Source organism: Meriones unguiculatus, chromosome 5, assembly GCF_030254825.1.
Source record: "Meriones unguiculatus strain TT.TT164.6M chromosome 5, Bangor_MerUng_6.1, whole genome shotgun sequence".
In the NCBI taxonomy this organism is placed as follows: Eukaryota; Metazoa; Chordata; class Mammalia; order Rodentia; family Muridae; genus Meriones; species Meriones unguiculatus.
This window is the reverse complement of record NC_083353.1, coordinates 114,860,637-114,883,333: the sequence shown is the minus strand read 5'-3', so window position 1 is coordinate 114,883,333 and position 22,697 is coordinate 114,860,637. Positions and strand designations below refer to the sequence as shown.

The 22,697-nt window shown below is 45.8% G+C and overlaps 1 protein-coding gene across 1 annotated transcript in view; it reads right to left on the bottom strand.

The window, feature by feature from the left end:
* Ano2 (anoctamin 2) overlaps window positions 1–22,697 on the bottom strand; it is a 337,785-nt gene that overhangs the window by 199,075 nt on the left and 116,013 nt on the right. The window contains exons 9-10 of the mRNA XM_060383365.1: window positions 22,181–22,222; window positions 13,297–13,361 (exon numbers count right to left, since the gene is read on the bottom strand). Coding sequence (XP_060239348.1) covers window positions 13,297–13,361; window positions 22,181–22,222 — 107 coding nt within the window. The remainder of the gene's footprint in view (window positions 1–13,296; window positions 13,362–22,180; window positions 22,223–22,697) is intronic.

Genomic DNA, 22,697 nt, shown 5'->3' with positions numbered 1-22,697 from the left:
AATCGCTGTCATAGAGTCTGTTTTCTGTCATTACCATCCATCTTGCCCAAGGTGTCTTTGCCTACATAGAATTACCTAGACTCTAGACTCCATCCTGTTCATGAGTGGGGACTCTGAGGATACACAGTCCACATCGAGTGAAGAAAATAATGAGTGACAACAAAGAGAGCTCTGGTCAAGGGAAATCAGATTACCCATGAGAATCCCACCTTGCATACATCCATCCTTGTTGCTTTGAACTACACTGGGGTTCATGTTCACATTTCGCAGACAACTTACCTCAAATCATATTCATCATCCACTATCCACCTGTAGATGCCCACCATTGATTACTGTCACTGGATATAGAGATAATACTGTAAAGGTAAATACCCTGATTGCTGTAGAGTCATATCCCAAAGGAAGAGAGACCCTTCCAGTCAGTCCTCTTACACTAATGCACATTGACCACACACACATACACACACACACACACACACACACACACACACACGTACCACTCCCACCTGGATACTCAAAGCCCCTTTAAGCAGCAGTCCCCTGGTTGGGCCTCTGTCCTTCCCAGAGAGTCAGCTGGTGGTCATGCTAGGTCCCTGCCATACAGCTGCCACCCACCCTGAAGGCCAGAAGCCCTGAGATGCCATGCAGACTTTTCCATTTGTCCAGAGCTTCTTAAGTGCCTCTGATATACACCATGTGTCCCCACAGGAAAACACACACGCATCAACTCCACATAACATTCCAGATGTGTTTGAAATTACAGAGACTAAAGAAAACAGAAATGGCAGTAGTGTCCAGGAATGGTAGTAGATTCAGGAATAGAGATTCAGGGACCTGGGGGTGAGAGGTCTTGTAGGTAAGGGTGAACCTAATAGATATATGCCAGAACTGAGGTCCGATTTCCTGTATCCTGATCCCAGATTTAATTCACCTCCATGTGAGACCACAAGCTTTGTCAGCGACTTGTCTCTAAGGTTGAGACTGTCTTTGCAGAACCACCGGATATTATCTCTAGAAGGATGACTGTAACTCAGCTTTTCTGCCCTTGTTTTCTTAGGGCATGAAGGAAGAATCTAATTTGCTCGCCTGAATTTAGTTCCCCATTGAGCCTCTCTACATTAACTTCAAATGGATTCGAGTAGCGCTGGTGAAAGAGCTCTTATTTGGGGTAGCCTCAGACATGACATGACACCCCCATCTCCTTGCTGTCTTGGGAGGGTTTGGGGGGTGGTTGTGTTAAGACGGAGTCTCACTGTGACACCCAGGCTAGCATCAAAATTAATATTCTTTGGCCTCTATCATCAAAATGCAACAGGATTACAGGAATATACCACCATACATGGTAACCCCTTAGCTGTCTGATTTTAGTTCTTTGGCAAGACGAGGGGTTGAGTCTGCATAGCTTATAACAGTGCTCCCACACCCAGGATTTTAAGTTCCCATATCTATGGCAGCATCACCTTAAGCAATCAGAATGGCTTTGGTCTGCTCTAGGGCATAGTCATAGATGAATGCCACCACTTGTGCTCACATACTGCACCCCAGCAGCCACTTTCGCCCTCTTTGTAGTGTCATTTACGCATCTCACCAGCACATGTGTCCTCCCTGCAGACAGAGCAAAGCAAATGGACACGGCAGCCCGGTGTCATAATGCCTGTGATTTAGGGTAAGTGTCTTGTCTACTCGGAGCTACAATTATCTCCATCTTCCAAATGAGACAAGGTCTCAAGGTCATAGAGCTGTCATGAAGGTTCAGTTTAAGTGTGCACACAAGGTTGCAGTAAATGGACCCCAAGGGCTTCAAGGTACAAGGAATGTTAGTGATGGTTGACACAGTACCACTCACATAACCACTAGTGATAAACAGCATTGGATCAAAACCTAGGGAGACAGTGGGCTAATAGGATGCAGAGGAAAGAGGGCCTGGCCTCAGTCATGCCATCAGACTGCTCATAAATCTTCTCTGAAGGAGAGAGGACATTTAGGAGAAGGCTTTCCTCTCCTCCGACTTTCTACCCCACTGCTCCATCCTGTTAGATACAAGAAGCATCACCTCAGTTCCTTTCCAGTGCCCCCCAGAAGAAAATACCAGCTCTTTTAACCAAGTTGAACCAAATTGGACCACCCACAGATGGGAGTTTACACAATCCAAACCCAACAAGGGCTGACCTATTTCCTTAGGGTCCCAAATCCTCAGCCAGCCCTCAAGACCCTCAGCTACCCTGCCCTGTTTTCCTCTCCAGTCTGCCCATTTCATGGCCCCTCTGTAGGGTTGGTTAATTACCTTGCAGGCTTCCTCTCCCTTGTACAGGGTGAGGAGTTTAAATCCCACCTCTGCTATGGACAGGCTGTATGAATGTGGAGCACTTACGAGGCTCATGTGCTTCAATATCCTCTTCTGCAAAAGAAAGCTAATGGCATCCTTCCCAGAGAATGGCAAAGGTTTAGCATAGCATCTGCTAGACCATGTCTCATCCAATACAGCTATCATTTTCCTCATCTCCTTTACCCTGCTCATCTATGCCTTCATCACATCTCAGTTTAAATATCGGTTCCTCAGGAAGGCCATTTGCCACTAGACTGGACTGTTCAGTATCTATGTGGCCACTGAAAGTCCCTTTCCTCCTGTGAGGTAACGCCCCCCCCCCCACACACACACACTCACCTTTAACTGTCTGTTCTCAGTGAGTTCGGAAACTACACCAGCTCAACCAGGATAGACTTCCTGCGGCTGCCCAGGTTTCCACCATATTCTCAGTATGATGAAATTGGGTTGGTGTTCAGTTAATATCAGCTCTGCTGCAATTCACACTTTAGTCACATGGTCTGCCTTATCCAATGGGAAATTAGCACTATGATTATCAGCATGTAAGTCTGGAGACATTGCATTTTTCCCTGTCTTTCCTTGTACCTTTGTGGTTCTCTAGAAGAGGACCGTGACCAAGTAGTTGCTGGTCTCAGCAGAACATGCAGCTCTGTCAAGAACTACACACAGGCTGAAGCCTGGAGCGAAGGCTCACTGCCTCTCACTCTGAACAGAGACTTGTGAGAAAATAAATCGATGCCTGTTTTGGGCATCTTGACTCTGGGATATTTCATTAGATAGCCTTAAAAGCTGCCTAGACCACTCAGTGTCATTATGCAGAGAATTAACTTTCACACACACGTACTCCAGATTAGCAGACAATTGTGTTAATCACTCAAGGCAGGTCCATACTTGTCGGTCACTTAACCTCAGTCTACAAAACACTGCCTGACACAGAGAAAGCAGTCAATAAAGATCCTGCATTGAACTGAACTAAATGGTATGCTCTCTCGGAGCTCTTTCCTGTAACAGTAGGTCTTCACCCCAGCTGGGCGAGAAGAGGTCTGAGTGTGGGGTCTGGCTCTCTGTTCTTTCACCTTGGTCCCATAGAAGTGCTCCTGCTGTTTCTATCTGGTTGCAGGATCACCAGAGGACTTGACTTAGTAAGAAGCCAAACCCTCAGAAACAGGGTATGTCATCCAAATGACATATGGCCTCCCAGTACTGGACAAAAGGAGGAACTGGGAGTGGTGGACGATGTATCCCACCATGGAGAGTGGAGAAAATGTGAAAGGGTCAGATCCACAGCATAAGGATGCTGCATGAGGCAGCATGGGGAACATTCAGGAAGTTCAGTGTCTTAAGGCAAAAAACACCCTTTATCTATGGCCAACCTGTGTCTCTATGTGGGCAGCTTGCCTTCCTTGCCCCAACTTGAAGGCTGCACAGAATACCAACTCACGAAACTGTCACCATTTTGTCAGAAGTGCGAGCAGCTAGAAATTGTGCTGTTTTGCCTACCATTCTCCAAACTTAAATGCTAAGTGAACAGTGCAAAACCCCAGGACTCTCCCTGCCTTCCCACTTTCTTGACTACCTCCAGCTGAATATGGATCCTGTGAACGAAACAGTGAAGACAACAGCCCAGAGCCCAAGGGTTTCTCAAGGCCCTTCTCCAGGTTGAGTGGCTATGGCGCAGTCCCACAGGCCTTTCTAATCTGTACCAATGATGTGCCAGCAGCAGATGGCAATCCCTGGCAGCCATCCAACTGTCAATATCTTTGAATACCTTCAGATAATCTCAGGAAGTTATTAGGGGACAAGAGTCTTCTAGGCAAGAAACATGAAGATTTTTTTTTCTCATGTACTATTTGTTTTCTGGGGGGTGTCTGTGACTTCCAGACTCACAAGATGCTGTGGTTTTCCATTTCTCAAACAGAGGCAAGTGTCTGTGCAGAAAGCCTGGGCGTGCCGGGCTAATTAAATTTAGCTATCTTGTGGTTGTTGTTGTAACGTGTGTTCTGCCTCTGTTATTCAATGTGTTAAGATGGTTTCTGTTGATGTTGGTTACATACCCATGTGGTGTGGGCGGAGATCTTCACTCTGGGGAATATCATTAGCAGAAGTGGGGAGCTCAGGGGTTCCAGAGACACTTGGCAAAATAGTGGCTCCCGGGATCAAACAGTTGGGCTGTGTCCATGGTGATGCATCTTGATGCCAGTCCCCCTCATTTCTCCCAGGGCAAAAGCAGTCCCTCAGATCCACCTGAGGTCCCTGATTCCCACAAACAGAATTACCGTTGCTTTTACGTGGCCCAGGGGTCTTCAGGGATGGTGATGCAACCCTGGGAGAGAGATGCCTAGGAAGACCAGGAGAGGGGAAAACAAAGACAGGAACCTCCATAGGCCTTCTTAAACTTACCTGGGCACTAGAAATCCTCTGCTCAACCACCTCTCCAGATTCCAGAAAAAACTACTTGAAAGCATCCTTCAGCTATCTGTTGTGAAAGTCCCTCTGGGAGATCTAGCCTGCTTTTCCCAGGCCATCTTCAATCTCTCCTCCAGCCATTTCTCTCAGCCCATTGTCCTTTCTCCTGGGCCCTTCTGCCTGAGCCCATTGTTGAGTCTTTTCTTTCAACTCCCAAGCTTGTGTTAGCCCCAAACTTAAAAATCTTCCCAATGATTTTTTTCTCCTCTTCATACCTACACCTAAGACCTAAAACTCACCTATATGACTTCTCTGATCAGCCTTCCCAAGGCTAATTCCTAAGCCCTTCAAAGACTCCCACTGCCTTGCCCCAGCCCTGCTATGTATGTCTTGATAAGTATTTGAGGTGGTTTATAGTCCTGTGACCTGTACCAGAAGGTCTCTCTGAAGAACTTGTGTCTCATCATATTTCAAGTTTCCCACTTCCCCTCTTCTTAGAGGCTTCAGTGCTTAGTCTGAAGTTCTGCATCCGGAAGACCCTTGACACAGACACCAACTCTTACCTTGTTAACAGGCTATTTTAAGAAGCGTCTTTGGTAGGTTAAGTTTCTCGTCACCTCCCCACCAGAGCAAGCAAGAAGGGGAAAGCACCATTCTTCACAGTCAGGGTGCCTTATTATATCACACTGAGGTCCCTGGGCATCATGTTACTTGGACTGAAAAGCAAAGTCATTTCCACCAAGTAGATACCCTCCCCTGTTCCCATACCTTGCAAGGAGCCAGGCTCCATATGGGATCATGGAAGCATCTTAAGTCTGTTCACAGTGCTAACTGGCTTGGGGGGGTCTGACTGCTGAAGCTGCAACCCAGACAACTCAGCAGATGAAAATCTGGAAAAGAAGCCACTCTGTTGGCCAAAGAGGGGATTGGCAGCTGGCAACCTGACCATGTGGAGGCAGTCATAGTGAAGGATGGTCAAACATAGACATGAACAATGAACAATCAAAAGTATGACCCCTGAGGCCGAACATTATCCTTGCTGAGTTCAAAGGGGAATGTGTGCAAAGACAACCCCTCTTGTTCTCCTGAAGTAGAGCTGGACTGCACACGACACGCTGTTTGTGAGTAGATGACACCATGGTTTTCCTGAGGAGATTGATAGTTGAAGGGTTGACAGGAGGGAGCTAGGGACTCAATTACCCTAACAGCAGCTGGACCAAGCTCTGTAGCACTTTCCACCACATGGTACAATGGAAAGAACAAGCATCCAGAGTCGCACAGCTCTGGATCTGATTCCAGATGAGCACTCTCTGTGGCTTTGGAAAGCCCTTATCTCACCAAGTTTATTACACTCATCACAAAATGGAGGCAGTAAAGCCCTCTAGGTAAGGCCTTTATTGGGCACAGAGGTCACACATGTTAAGTGCATATAAAGGGCTGTGTAAAAGTCTGCTACTTCAGGGTGTATTGTAACCTCTCCTCAGGGGACAGAGAAGCAATAGCTCTGTTTAAACAGACCTGGAGCCAACACCAACTGTATTTGTACAATGTCTCATCTAAATTCCTCATGGTCATGCTATGGGGAGGGGGGCAGGACAGGCACTGTGATGCCAGCAGAGCTGAGGAAACTGCAGCTGGGGAGAGAATGGGTTGTCCAAATATTACACCAGTTGAAGGAAAGCTTGCACCAAAATGGTGCTTTTCATTCTTTCCAGACAGAAGAAAATCTAGGGGCAAGACCTTCAGGGTCTGATGAAGACCTACAGGTCACTCTATCCATCCTCAATTTTACAAACACCAGCCTCACTCCTTCCCCCTTTTCTCTTCCTAGAGTAGGCAGTTGTTAAGTCTGCATCCTCTAGATGCTTCTTCAAGCCCCCGGTCCTGGCACTGTCTCTTCCGTGAAACGCTTGGAACCTGGTAGTTTTCCTTGGGTACACTGGCCTAAGTGGGACATGTGACATGATTAGCCACCCAGTAAAGTGGCCTTAACTTGGTTTCTAAATTGTTTCATGAGAATGTCAAGAGTCTTGGGTGCTTCCAAACAAAAAGTTCAGGTCACCTCCAACAGTCTTTGCTCATACCCCTGAGACCATCAGCACGGAGGACTATCTGATTATTCCAGGAGCCAGTTCTCCCTTCACGACATTTTCATATGCTGTCTTTACACAGCTTTCCAGTTCCTTTTTCTAAGTTTTCCCCCAGCCCTCCATTCCTTATGTTTTCCGGAAAAGCCCAGGAGCTACTTATAAGCCTGGAGATTTCCTTTTGAACTTGGGTTCCTTGGTTGTAGGACCATGCTTAATTAGTGTCCACTGCCATTCAGACTATCTGACAGTGCTTATGTGTTGGCCTTGCCACACGAGGGAAACAGTATGTAAGGCTATGTCCCTGAGTCCTGAGGGCAAGCATCAGGCTGAGGCTCTTAGAAGAGCCAGTGTGCTGTGTGGAGATGTGGAAAGGCCTCAAGGTGTTTGTTATTGTTTGTTGTTGTTGTTGTTTATGGAAGAAGAAAGCTTAGGTTCATGAAAACTGTTAAAGAGACAGTGACTATTTTCAAATATACAAAAGGGTTGACCTACATAGTAAGAGTGTGCTAGTTTTTTGTCACTGTGGCAAAAGTGTGAAAGAGTCAACTTAGGAAAGAAAAAAATGTTTGTTTTGGTACATGGTTTATAAAGGTTTCAGTCTGGGGCTAGATGGCTCTACCATTCTAGGTTCTGTGGTAACACTGTACATCATTATAGGAGTTCGTGGCAAAGGAACCTGGTCACCTCGTGGCAGCCAGAAACCAAAAAAACATGAAGGGACCAGTACCCCAATATCCTTTTCAAGGTCATGTCTTTTGGAGGTGCAACCCGTTCTCTCTTGAGGCAATGATTTGATGGCCCCAAGCAAGGCACTAAGATAACTCTTAAATTCTTAAATCCTTCTGATTGCACCATAGTTTGGGATAAACTAACTGCATTTTTCTTTATTAAAAAGACATGAGCCTTTGGGAGCCTTTGGGAAATGGGATACTATGGCATGGACATGGAACTACACTGCAAAGGCCTATGTTGCTATCAGGAATTGGTAGGACCCTCGAGGAAGTTAGGTGACAGGGGGAGTAAAGTTTGAAGAAATATTAGGACTCTTCCCCATCCTGACTCTGTTTCTTAGCTGCCACAGGTGAATAGGCCTCCTCTGGCACATGCTCTCCCTATGATGTGTGTACATAAGCCCAAAGTAAGCCCAAGGATACCAAGCAACCATGGAGAGAGATCTACGAAACCATGAGCCAAAATAAACTTTTTCTACTTTTTTTTTTTTGAGACAGGGTTTCTCTTTGTAGGCTTGACTGTCCTGGACTCACTTTGTAGACCAGGCTGGCCTTAAACTCACAGATATCCACCTGCCTCTGCCTCCCTAGGTGCTGGGATTACAGGTGTGCGCCAAACCCAAAGCCACCAGACCAACAGCAGCCTTCCCTCTGAAAGAGCACAAACCAGAACCAGCTAGTGCTCCATGGAGAAAGGGAGAGAAAGCAGACTGTGATCGAGCCTTTTTATGATTGAATTTGGCCAGCGTTCTGAAATGCCAGAAAACCCAGAGTGTATGGCACAGACCCTTTTCATCCTTCCTGACTGTGTTACTACACCCAGAAGCTGCCTGCTTTTCTCTGCCTCCTCCTCTCTCCCCCCCTCAATGGTAGAACGTCTACATAATTTTCTCCAGAATCATGAAGTAAAATGTCTTTCTAGGTACAATGGGCTTCCCAGTCAAATACAACCTTCCAGTGCTAAGACCCATGCATAGGCCATGGTGCCTGTCACCACCATCTCTTCCTTAGCCTCTTCTTCTGGAACCAGCTTTCCCTTCCTTCCAGCCCTGGGCTTCCTGCTAACTAACAGGGCTGAGCAAGAGATAAGCGATAGGTAGATACAGATGAAGTCTGCAAATCAATCATATGAGTTTCCCACCCCCTATCAAGAGTAATGATGGACCTGGCTTTCTATTAGTGTGATTTTCAGCAGTTATTTCAGGCATAGAGAGCAGTACTTATAGGCAGTAAAGATACGTCTTCAATACTAGTCCTTCAGAAACCAGCAATTCTGACCCAGTGCCCGCCTCTTCCAGGAAGTCTTCCCTTACTCTGCTAGGAGCAATTACCCTCCCCGTGCTACCCCAGACTATTAAGTATGTTTGCTATTATAGTCTTAATATGGCTCACTTCATTCCACCTTGCATCCATCTCCCTATATAATGGACAAATCCTGAAAGCCACTGGCTTTACTTTAACTGTTCTACCTTCCCGTAAAGCTGGGCTTATTCCCTCTAAGCATCAGTAAATGTGCATTGCATTAAGATGGATGACCTCTCTAAAACCCAGGTACATTCAAGGAGGCGATGGCACTCAGGAAATAATTAATCATGAATTGATAGATATTTTTCTCTGTATTTTCTCCTCCAAATCAGCTGTGGCCTTCCCAAACAAAGCCTGCCCTGCCAGGGGACTTCCTGAGATGTGGCCAATCCAATCATCCTCCTGGAAGAAATTTGATGATGATGATGATGATGATGATGATGATGATGATGATGATGGGGATGGGAGGTGCCAAAGCACACATGTGGAAGTCAGAGGACACCTCTTGTAAAGTTGTTTCTCTCCTTCTACCTTTATGTGAGTTCCAGAGACTGAACTTGGTCACCAGGCTTGCACAGAAGACCTCTCTATCTGCTCATCTGTCCTGCCAGCCTTTGCAGTAGGTATCTGAATGGGTTACATTTCAAAGAGAAAAACTGAGGCACAACTATGGAGAAGGAAAGATGGGAAGTCCTTTACAAGACAAGACAGTGACTGGACCTGGAAGTAGGAGGTGGAAAAGCCCAATCCTGGGATCCCAGAATTCTGTCAGGTCCCAGTGCAGCTGGCCAGAGCTAGGGTTTAAAATGTGTTGAGCTAGGTAGCAAGATACGGAATGCTGTAACACAAAGTCTCTAGATATTGTTTTCCCATAAATACTTTGTTGAAATCACTGTGGAAACCATTCCATATTTCAATGCTTCAATACTGACCCTGATTTTAGCTGCAGGAATCTTCACCCATGAGGAGGTTGTCCCTGGAGATAAGAAAGACTAAGGGTTGTCTCCTCTTCAGACTTCATTAGAGGACACAGCTAATTGGACATAGTGAATCTTTTCCTTTTATCAGCACCTCAAAGAGCACTCCCCACAAAGTCAACAGATTTCAGTCTCTGAGAGGAACACTCACTTCCAGAACCTTCTCTTTCTCATGTTGTCAAAGCTAGGCAATAACAGATATATAAACACACTCACACACACATACACAATATACACACATACCACATTGTATGTATGTATGTATACATATATGAGACATAAGTTTCAGCTGAGTACAGTGAAGAGCTGAATCTAATTCAGAAGATATTTAAAAAGCTGATGTCCTGTCTTATCAAAATCCCAAGATGAAGAAAATCATCCCAAGATGATGAGCATGCATCAGTGTTTGTGAAAAGACAAATCTTGCCTCTAATTGGCTATTGGCCCAGATCTATTCAAAAGTAAAATGTCCCAGGCCTCCCAAGCATTCTAGAAAATGAAGGTTGTCTTCCCTCCTAACTGCTTGAAGCAGAGCAGTGAGGGCAGAAGCCTACTGTTCTCTCTGTGAAGATCTTCTGCCCTGTAAAAGGGCTCAAGGGCCATTGGGTCCATCTCAGGCCTCACTCCTCTATATTCTTAGTCATAAACTGTTTCTGCCAAGGCACAATGGCTGCTGGTTAGACACTTCTGGAGAGACCTTCTGGGTTGGGTTGCACCTGCCAGATCTCTGCCTAGAAAACATTCCCAAAAATTCTTAGCACTGGGCTGGAGAGACCATCTGTGGTCTCACAGTGCAGCCTTCAGGGCACTAGTGATGTACAGTTTGTGGAGACAGGGGTGAGGGGTATAAGCATTAAGAATGAGCATTCTATCTCCCTTCTATGATATCCAGTCCCCTGAAAAGCACACCCAAGCCTCAAGATTAGACAAATGTTCTAGAATGTGTCAACCCTGAGTATAAGCATTCATCCGTATTTCACGTCAGGCCATGTGAGGGCAGCTTCCTCATGAGACACAAAGAGGCAGCATCACATATTTAGTAAATAATAACAGCACAAAACATGGGTGTGGAACCCAGATGGCTCGGAGCAGGGAGCCACCAGCTTAATCTCTGAGGACCAAGTGGGTCTTTTGGGGAGAAATAAAAGATAAGAAGCAAGAAAGAGGTACCTTTAAGATGAGCAAGTGGGAACGCAAGTTATTGTGGCATACGCCCTCGCCTTCAAGTGGCAGAGGCAAGCAGATCTCTGTGTTCAAGGCCAGCCCGGTATACAAAGTGAATTCCAGAACAGCCAGGGCTACATAGAGAAACCCTGTCTTGAAAAGCCAAAAGAAGAAGAGAAGGAAGAGGAGGAGGAGGAGGAAGGGGAGGAGGAAAAGGAAGAAGAGGAGGAAGAGGAGGAGGAAGAAGCCATTAGCAAATGGGAATGAAGAGAGAAGGGAGCAGTGATAACAGAAGTCCAAGGTCTTCGCGGTAGCAAAGAGGCAGCAGAAGCCTTTGATAATCAGAGTCATTTGAGAAGACAGAGCCCAATGAGGTTTCATTGTGGAACTTACTGGGGCAAAGAGCTGTTTCCCACATGCTCAACTTTAGTTTTCTCTTTCCCAGCTCTCTGGGTAACTGCCTGTGGCCCCTGAAGAGCATATGCCCCCTTCCTCTCCCCAACACCTTCCCTGAGGCTAACCCTTTTCCTTCCAGCATTTCCCCGAGATGTGATGTCCTCAGGCTTCTGGGTAGACAACTGCCTGCCCACACATAAAGGCTTCTTTGACCTTCTTAGCATTTCTAGGTTCAGCCTTCCTCCCTTTCCTAACGAGGCTGTCTTTCCTATGGACAGCCTCCCAGCTCTGCTCCAGTTCCCAGTGCCCGGGCAAGACAGAGCTGAGCTCTCCAAATCTGCCAACCCAGAACAGGGCTCTGCCCCAAAGGTAATTCTTTCCCTGCAGATGAGGCGGTTTGGTAGCCAAACCTCAGTGCATATTGGAGTCATTTCCCTCCTAACTGGCAGGCCAATCACCTGAGGTCTCTGGAGGAAAGACAGGGCTTTTTGGAAGGGAGACTTTGTTTTTTTTGTTTTTTTTGTTTTTTTTTTTTTTCACTCATAGCTTTAAAAACAAATGGGTAGTTAGACAAAACAGGCGACAGAGGTGGGCGGCCACTAGAGATGCCAAGAGAAAGACATCAAAGCCCACTCTGAATACAGGAAGCAGATTCCGTGTGGCCTCGGGAACAGTCTAGGTGGCCCATGCTAGGAAAAGGCAGCCAGGAGACAGAGCTGGGGGTGATGCGCCGCAGTCACAGTCACCCCACCCTTGCTCCCATGCCCAAGCAGTTCACAGAAAGGTTTTCAGCTGGGAGGAACACCTGCTTCTCCCAGTTCCTTGGGAGGGTTCACGCATCACAGTGTGAGGAGGTGACCCTGCCCAGGCTATGGCTCCCAAGCTGCTTTCTTTTTCCTTGGGCTGGAATTCCTCCCATGGACTCAATCCTTTGGCTGCTGTCCCTTCCCCAAGCCAGGGCAGCGAGCCTGGAACACTCTCTGTGTTTGCAACCTTGTTAATTAGATCATTAAAAACTGCCACAGGACTCATGTGGTAGGAAGGCCAATATGTTGGTCTGTAAGCAGCGGCCTTCTATCTCTTCCTAATGATTGCCTTCTACCAAGTTAGTTCATAGATCCCCTGGTCCATCCTCTCCGAATCTTGAAAGCCAAGGAAGAAAAAAAAATGTCTAGTAGTATTTGTGCCTACATCTGGTCCAGAACTTCCTGACTTCCCAATGCTGCTGCCTGCTATTCTGTCCGAGAAAAAGGCTGATAATATATACCAAGTTTCTAGACTATAGCAATCTAGAATCTAGAGTCTTTAACCTTTTTAAGCTAGTTAAACCTACTGCATTCTAGTCAGTTCTTAAAAGGATCTTTTGTCAATGTTCTATAGAAGCTTGGCAATTTTTCAGGGTGCCAAATGAAGAGGGAGAGAGAGAGAACCGGATCTAGCTTCCTATAAGTTAGGAAATTTATGGCTAGTCTTCAGTCTTTACCAAGCCCATCAATTTATCCTTTGTGTGATTTTCCAAGCCTTTCCTTCCTCCCACAGAGTAGTGTGGCCACTTGGGCATCACCCAAGGCTCTATTCCATCCAGGTCCTTCCCTTGAAAAACAACAAGGAAGACAGTTCTCTTTTATTCCCAACAGCAGCGAAATTAAGACCATGATGCTCATCTAATGATGAAAGTCTTAGTAGATCAACCTGTGTTGTCTTCTTCTCCTTCCATTCCCCAGCATATCCCTCTATTACTTCCCCAGTCATAAGCCACAGAGCAAGGGCATACAATCCAGGAAGAGCAGGCCCCTCTACTTAAGCAGCACAGTGCCAGGAGCCAAGAGGGTTGGCAATGTATTGGTTAGGATTTGCATCTCAAGCACCCCCCAAAAAAGTTCCCCAACACATACACTCACCTGATGAGGTCAATGGGTTGGAATTTGTAAAACACTCCATAGCGTGCCCATTCCTGATACAGCAGCTAAGCAAGAAAAATGGGACGACAGATTAGCTGTGAAGCAGGCAACTGTTCTTGTTTTGTCCAACGTAAAGTCAAAATGTTATCCCAAAAGCCCAACTCTTAGAAGTCTTGTGATATCTGTGTAGATATATCCAAAGGCAGAAGGCTACAGGAACTGCCTTCTTCTTCCCTAAATTATAGAGATTGCCAACACACATCTAGAAACACTCAGGTGCCTGCTGAGCATCGTCTTTGCTTTGCCTGGTGCAGCATGAGCCCTGACAGTCATCATTCACCCATTTAACAAGTATTCACTGAGTATCTCCTATGTCCCAGGCACTGTTCAGACCCTAGGTGATGTAGCAAAATGCATTAATATCACTGTTGCCATGGTGCTTGTACCTTATGTGGGCAGACAACTATAAATATATAAGATTTATAAATGCCACTAAAAGTAATCAAGATAGGGATGATATAAGGTGCGGTGGGGTAGGATGTTGTTTTAGGTGGGATCAACAGAGAGTGCCGATGAGGTAATGTCTGAGCTTAGAGAAGAAAGAAATGAGGAGGACACTCACTGCCCCTGGGCAGAGACCTTGAGGTGACCATCTATGGATTAACCTATGCTAGCAGAGGTGTATGTGTGACCACGACAGAGCAAACACAGAAAGAATAATAGGAGGTTGACTAATGCAGAAGGCAGCAGATGTAGTGCTAACAGCTGTGATGAGAGCTCTGGATTAAGAAGGAAGCCCCTGAGAGACTTGCCACTGAGGGGAGAAACAAACTACCTAATCTTGCACGAGGGTCATTGTGCTTGTTATGTGGAGAAAAGACAGAGTGAGGGTAACATAGGCAGGCTATTGTTGGAATGGTCCAGGGGAGAGACGATGGCTCTATCCCCAGAGGTGATGAGAAACATTTGATTTTTCCTATTGATTTGTGACAGGATTAGATGAGAACTTGGTCTTGGCACTTGAATTATTGTGTCGCATCTCCCGAAATGGGAGGACTGTAGAAAGAATGGGATTAGAGAGGCAGAACCAAGAGTTTCCTTTAGGATGTGTTCATTTGAAATGCTTTTTGGGTATCCACAAGGATGTTGAATAAGCACTCATAGATATAAAAATCTGAGTGCAAACAACAATCCAGACTGGAGACCCAAATTTGTTAGTTATCAGAAAAGAGATACACCCCAGAGTCATTACATCCCCCAAAGAATCAAAAAAATGAATGCTGGGCACTCTCAGGGCTAATGGACCAGGGGTTGGTGAAGAAACAACAGAGTCTAACGGATGAGGCAGTGGTGAGGCGAAAAGCACGGTGTGTAGCTAAGAGAAGGAAGTTTCCAGAAGAAACCAGCAAGCTGAGTGAGATGCCGATTAGTGGTGCCGATGAGAATGGCAAAGCGGCCCCTGAAGATGACAACTCGGAGGTTACTAGTCAGCCTTCATAAGAGAGGTTTCAGGCTAGAAGGAAGTGCTGAATCTGAGCATCTAGGAAAAGCTTAGGAGGGAAATGCTACACCAAACACCTCAGGCCATCAGGTGGTATGCAGCAACGCTGCAAAAGCAAGCCACACCTCCAGGCTGTTCAGTTTCAAATTCCTGGCTATCTATCAATCAGTCATCTATCAATAAATCTGGTAATTTGGTAATGGACTAACATTAGATCTCACATAGACAGCCATGCTGGTTAGATACTGGTGCTTAATCAGATAATACCTCTAGAATTACCTGACAAAACCATTACTGATTTGTTGTGATTTTTATACGCTTTATACATCATACAGACTCTCCAAGGAATTCTTCCAAGGAGGACCCATACTATAATGAGATTTGACCTGTGAAACTCCAGCTCGACAGCAAGCCATTCCTTTCCCTTACAATCCTTTAAAGACCCGATACTAAAGCTGAAATAAGAACTAGCATTTCTACTTAAAGGCTATAGATTTTTATTGTCATAACATCTCCCAGAAACTGTAAAATACGACCAGAAACCATGCAGGCCGATAAAACAAGGTACACTAGCAATTACTGTTTGCAGGGAATGAAGGGGCATCTCAGACTCAGGAGGGCGGGCCTTCAATGATATATGAGAGCAGAGAAAGACATCTGAACTCCTATGCCCTGATACTGCTCATTCCAGTATGGTGGCCTCTGGATTTACTCCTGCTATTGTTAATCTCTCTCTCTCTCTCTCTCTCTCTCTCTCTCTCTCTCTCTCTCTCTCTCTCTCCCTCCCTCCCTCTCCCTCTCTCTCAGGGCTTCTACTGCTCTAAGCTCCCAAGAGCGAAGTCTGCGCTCCGAAAACCTTGTTGTTACAGAGACACCACTTAAATGTCCCCAAAGAAGGATAGCTTGCATCAGAAGACAGGATGGACTGAGCTCCCTTCAGGGTAATTGGGATGCCACTGCCCCTCGCCTAGGCTCTGACCTACAAATTGGTACCTAAGTCAAGTGGCCAGCTCAAACCTGAACCTGAGAATGTATTCTTGTGACTTGTCCCACAGGGAAAAACTAAAAATGCTCCAAGAAGCCAGTGTGGCCCCACTAGGCCCGAGACCACACAGGCAGGCCACACCAGAAGCATCACTTCGGCTGGGACTCTGGTCCTGCTATCGGACACTTCCAAAGTTCCCAACTCAAGGTAGTATCCTCTGCACAGAGGTGACTATACCCATAGCTGGAGCCAAAAAAGCTGCCTGACTTTGGCACAGAGGGTAGGACAGATACTGAGCCAACCATCATTAGAGCATCAAATCTGTAGCATGTACCCTGGCTACTCACATATACTCAGTCACCTGCATGGGAGACAGGAAAGGAAGAGATCACTACAGATCCCCTCCCCTGTGAATGCTCATTCATACACAGAGGAAGCTGCAGGTTCCATGGTCCCCAAGGGAGATGCGCACCCACAAGGTGAGCACGCTGTTAATGAAGGGCAGTCAGACAACCATGGTAACCCTGTATCAGCTTCTTTAAACACGCAGAGCCTAGAAGCTTCTAGTGAAGATCTTAATAAATCTAGATCCTCCCTTAATGCTGCACCACCTTCTCTCTCCACATAAACCAGAGAGAGGCTGCAGCTCCTCACTAACAGACAGGACCTTCCGCCATGTTCTTGGAGGTGATGCAGGCGCAGTGTCCGACCCTTTGTGACAGAAAACAACAACTCCTGGGAGTCCCCTTCTGACAGATCAAAGCCTATCAACAGCACATTCAGCTCCCCGCACCCACCCAAGGGGTTTCATGTCTGACAGTGGGCCTCTGGTGGAACTATTTCATCAAAGACTCAGGTGCTACAATCCTTTGTGGTGCTCCAGAACGGCGATGTGTTGGGTCTCATGGTCCACCCTGAAGCTGCAGCTTTCTCAGCCAGCAGCTAGATCCAGCTGAGCTGGGCAGAAAGTCACCTGAGCTGGGCAGAAAGTCTCCAGCTGCAGATACCTCAGAGGCATGGGATAGGATTCAGCCAGAGCAGAAGAGACTAGATTCTTCTCACTGATCCTCAATGGCCTAGCAGAACATCTGGCAACTATCTGGGCCTCAACTTCTCCCACGGTAACATGCAGGTTGTATAGCCTGGTAGTTAATCTTCAAGCGGATGTCCCAAGCATAAGTGCCACCCTGGTAGAAAGACGCTCTCAAAATGCAGAACTGGCTCTCTCTCTCTTCACACTCTGACCACTAGGGAAGAGGGCTACTTGAAAAAGCAGAGAACCCAGAACCAATAGTTTCCAAAACGCTAAAGAAAATCACATCCCAGTATTGTGATTTTCTAGGGTCCTCTTCTCCACAAAGGTGAGGGGCCACAGGGAAGCCAGGCAGCCCTCACAAGATGGTGGCAGTCACTTCTCCGGGGTCCTCTGGGGAAGGAGGTAGCTCTGACAGATATGAAAAGAAGCAAGTGGCTGGAAGTCGGAGGGATCTGTGTGCTCCCAGATTCCCTGCTGCCCTGGCTTCTAGGAAGATAGGAAACCCCTGTACTCTAGAGGCAAGAAAACTCCTCTTAATTACCCTCCAGGAGGGGAGAGAGATGCTGCCAGCCCCTACCTGGGGCTGAGTCATCACACCTGCAGAGCTGCACCAGGCAGGCTGGAGAGGGAGGAGATCAGTGCTCTTTGGAGACTCATGGGTCCCCTAAAGCTGGCCTAACAGGAGCTGGGCCTTGGGGAGATCATCAGAACAAACACAAGTGACAAGGAACATGCAAGTGAAGGGAAGCATTTAAGACAGGGTTGCCATCTTTAGGACAGTTTTAAACCATCCTCAAAGGCCCCCATTGAAGCCATCGGACCCCCAAACACCAAGACTGTTCTACATCTTCCTCGAAGCTGAAAGGCAGCAAAGCCTTTACTTAACCTGGCCAAGATCCTCCCCACAGACATCTCAGAGAGCAAAGGGAGTGTTAGAACCTCATTGGTTCTTCCCAAGAACACAACTACTACTTCTTCTTCTTCTTCTTCTTCTTCTTCTTCTTCTTCTTCTTCTTCTTCTTCCACAAAACTTAGTTATTTTTGTTTGTTTTTATTATTTTCATTTTTATTAATTACAATTTATTCACTTTGTATCCCCCCTATGGCTCCCTCCCTCCTCCCCTCCCAACCCCACCCTCCCTCTCCCTTCTCCACCCATACCCTTCCCCCAGTCCACTGATTGGGGAGGTCTTCCTCCCCTTCCTTCTGATCCTAGGACACAACTTTTTTTTTCCTTTTTTCTAAGCTTAATTTTCTTTTATTTTTCTTTTTTTAATCAAATTTTTATATTTTTTAATATTAGTTACAGTTTATTAACTTTGTAACCCAGCTGTAGCCTGCTCCCTCATTCCCTCCCAATCCCACCCTCCCTCCTTCATCTCCTCCCTACCCCTTTCCAGTCCACTGATAGGGGAAGTCCTCCTCCCCTTCCATCTGATCCTAGCTTATCAGGTTTATTCAGGACTGGCTGCAATGTCCTCCTCTATGGCCTAGCAAGGCTGTTCCTCCCTCAGGGGTAGGAGGAGGTCAAAGATCCAGCCATTGAGTTCATCTCAGAAATAGTCCCTGTTCCCCTTACTAGGGTACCCATTTGGTTACTGAGCTAACCATGGGCTACATCTGAGCAGGGGTTCTAGGTTATATGCATACATGGTCCTTGGCTGGAGATACAGTCTCATAAAAGACCCCATGTGCCCAAATATATTTGGTCCTTGTGGAGCTCCTGTCCTCTCCAAGTCCATACTAACTTCCCCTTCTTTCATATGATTCCCTGCACTCTGCTGAAGGTTTGGTTATGACTTTCAGGATCTGCTTTCTCAGACAACTGGAAATAGTGCTTCCTCAAGATCCAGCTATACCACTTCTAGGCATATATCCAAAAGATGCTCAAGTACACAAGGACATTTGCTCAACTATGTTTGTAGCAGCTTTATTCGTAATAGCCAGAACCTGGAAACAACCCAGATGTCCATCAACAGAGGACTGAATACAGAAATTGTGGTACTTTTAGACAATGGAATACTACTCAGTGATTAAAAACAAGGAAATCACGAAATTTGGAGGTAAATGGTGGGATCTAGAAAAGATCATCATGAGTGAGGTATGAGGTATCCCAGAAGCAGAAAGACAAACACAGTATATACTCACTTATAAGTGGGTACTAGACCTATATGATAAGATAAACATACTAAAATCTGTACACCTAAAGAAGATAAACAAGAAAGAGGACCTGGGGTAAGACGATCAATCCTCACTTAGAAAGACAAATGGGATGGTCATTGCAAGTAGGAGAAAACAAGTGACAGGACAGGAGCCTACCATAGAGGGCCTCTGAAAGGACACAACTTCTTAAACACTGGGTTATGACCCCTTGTAGAGCATCTTTCCTGAATGCAGGGTTGTGAAAAACACGGGAAAGGTAAAACAGAATCAAATGTGTAACAAATCTGCGGTGTCTCCGGAGGCACGCCCTCATGCCTTGTGGCACCACTTCACTGTAGCCTTGATTCTGAACAACACTTGGGCTTTGCACTGTGCATGCCATTATACCTTACACCACCAATGAACACTGCCTGAAACCCCTCCTCTCAGATGTGAGAATACTGTTTCTTACAAATTGCAGTGTTTTGCTGCATGCAAAGTTCTCTGGTCCCCAAAGATACTATGACAATTTCATTATGGAAAACAAAGACTGAGTATTTTCCTACCATCATTCCTCAGTGCCTAAATAGAAAATTAGTGTATCTTTGGGATGTGTTTTGCTGGAATGTTTGTTTTTTTTAAATTGCTGTTGGAGTTGCTGAATTTCGTTTAAAAAAAATCATTAAATTGGAAATTTGGCTTGGGAGTAGAACAGAATTTCCAACAATTTTGAAGACAGTCCTAAACAGACGTCTGCCATTTTGTGCTACGTGTTTATGTATCGTGGCATTCTCAGCACTGGCAAGAATAAAAATCAATAATCTCAATCAACCCTAAAAAATGTCGAGGATGGTCTATGTCCTCTGTATCAATATTCATCCAACACTTAACTTTTTGTGCAAAAATAAGCAAGTCATTTATCTTGCTAGCATACAAATGTGCTTTTGTCTTTAATAAACAAGTCATTTTTCCCCCTGTGAGCATTACTCCATTTGCCTCAGTTTCCAGCCACCCTTGCCTGGGGAATATCTCAGGTCCTGACAGTTGGCTTAGTCTAAATAGATGAAAAGTTTTCTAAGTTTCTAACACCAAATATTAAGCTACTTGAAAGTATAATTGTTCTCTCGCTTTGCTTCTGAAGATGACAAAAGTAATCTCACGAGAAACGTCTTCAAATATGTTAGTGGGGCAGTCAAAGCATAAGCGCTCGGCTGTCCCCTGAATCGTGGTAATATAAAACTACAGGTATACCAAAGAGCGGATTAAAAATAAATGCATGAGTTATCACAAACAAATGTTGATGCATTTGCCCATTTTATATATCCCAGCTAACATTAAAATTTCTAAAGCAAAAGAGGGTTGAGGGTAAGGTTTAGGCCTTCCTCTAGGATACGGTAGACGCTCCCTGCCTATCAGTCACATCCATGGAGTAAGAAGCCCCCTTGAGGGAACCTATACTGATGACTAAAGGCCTCTCGCAGTGATCTGGGTACCACAATCTTGGTCATAACCCGGCGACCATCTATAGACACTTAAGCATCTTCTGTCCTAGGTGGCTATCCGTTTCCTATGCTGAGTGTACAGAAGGGGGAAAAGAAGCTTTTATTCTCCATCATGGCTTCTCCTATCCCATAGCACGGCAAAATTCTCTTCTCTACCCATGGGCCAGGCAGAGAAAGGTAAGGACTGGCCAGCAAACCTAAGTGAAAGCCACACAAAGGGGACCTCTTGTCTTTAGAGACACTTGTTCACCTGTGGACAGCACCATGCCATCATCTCTGGGGATTATCTAGCAAGATACAACTCTGCCCTGGCAGGTCTCGTCTCTCGCTGACCCGATCTTATGCCAGCAAAAGAATGTGCTATAGTCTTTATATTAGCCTGAGCACAGACCCATATATTCATAATAATAATATTGTACTAGCAACTCAATATTATTTCAGAAACAAACACACAGATACTTCGGGCAGGCTGCAATTGGCTTCTTTCTGCTAGTCTGATAGCAGAGGTCAGTCTGGATTCCCTGAACTAACTGTGTATCCCTGGGCTCTGTGATACTCCTAGATAGGCCAAGGTCCTCATCACCCAGCAGGCGGTTTCTTAGGTAGGCAATGGTTAGTGATGGCCGTTTAAAGGGGAGAGACATGAAATCGGAATGTAGGAGGACAGAAAATGGTTGAGTGAGAGAGGTGAGGATGGGGGAGAAATGCTTCCTCCTTTTCCTTTAAATGTGATGCGGGACTTTTCAGGAAATTAAACACCGAGGCTATTAGCATCAGATAGGAAACAGATGAGGTTGAGACATTGCAATACTACAGCAGATTCCCCAGGCAGGCAGAGTGGGGACATGTGTAAGCAATCACAGCAGTATTTCTGGAAAAGACCTTTTATGTTTTTAATACTTAACACTTCATAACAGGGACTAATAGGCAGGATAAAAAGAAGGCTGCTCAAAAGGCAAGTTGGGGCATGAGTGGTTTTCCAGACAACAGAATTGGGGGAGGGAATCTCTTGAGCTTCTATCCCTATCCCTCTCTTTTCCTCCCACCCAGCTTTGTACACTAGGCTGGGCAAGAGGATGGCAGGAGCAACTCACAGACAGACCCTTACCAACGAGGCCAGAGCCGCCCGTTATTTCATATACTTGGATGACCCCATGGTCCCAGAGTACCAGCCAGAAAAACAAACAGATCTTCACGGAGGGCTTGGCTGTTGGTTGGGAGCTGTGGCCAGCACTGGAGTAGTCCCTCTAAAGGAAGCATCCTCTATCTATAAGCTCTAGCTCCTACCTTCCTATTGCACCCTGCTGAAGCTTCCTTCTCCCTCATCATTCTCCTCTGTAATTTGAGAGTGGCTGTACTCAGCATGCCTACCTGTAGGACGTAAAGATGTCATAAAGATGACCCAAAAGAATCCATAGCGGACACCCACAGATAATCATGCATTTTCATCAGGGACACTTCATAGGCAAAGGGATTCTAAGTGCCTTTCTGTGGGGCAGTGTAAACTTGGGTAATGTGTTCAGCCTCTGTAGACTAAGGAAGTGGGGCAGTCAGAGCCGCTCAGCTGGTACTCTCTTCTTTGAGGGGTGGGATGAAGATTTTGGGACTGGGAAATTGTTAAAAAGTCAGTGTGTAAAATAAAACACTTATGACACTTGCGGCCAGTTCCACACCCAGCTCACAACCAAGGTCCTCAGTGCAGCACAAAAGGGGCTTACCTTTCTGTCATTCATGTCATCTCCTGGACTGTCATATTCTCCCTGTAGAAAAAAAAAGGGGGGTGGATAACAGATAAAGCCAACAGAATCATCAAAAACAGATGCCAAATGAAAGAAAAAAAGGATTTTCTTTCTTTTTTTTAAATTTTCTAATGTCATCCCTTTCTTTCTTTCTTCCTTTCTTTCTTTCTTTCTTTCTTTCTTTCTTTCTTTCTTTCTTTCTTTCTTTCTCTCATTTCTTTTTAAGGAAGGTCAGAAACATGGCCTGGTCAGGTTCCAGTATTTGACTTCTTAGGCATCACCTTATGGTGTGTGATTAGGATAGCTTTTCACACAAAAATATGCCCCTTCTGTGCTTTACAGATGAGCCCAGGTGACTATTCTCTGCCCTTGCGATGACAGGCTCTGTGCCTGTAACTGGCTTAACACACGAAGTAAAATTCACCCTATGCCATGACATCCTTAGCTTTCCATGCTCTACGGCAAAGATGTCAGAACTTGGAAGGCTCCCATCTGA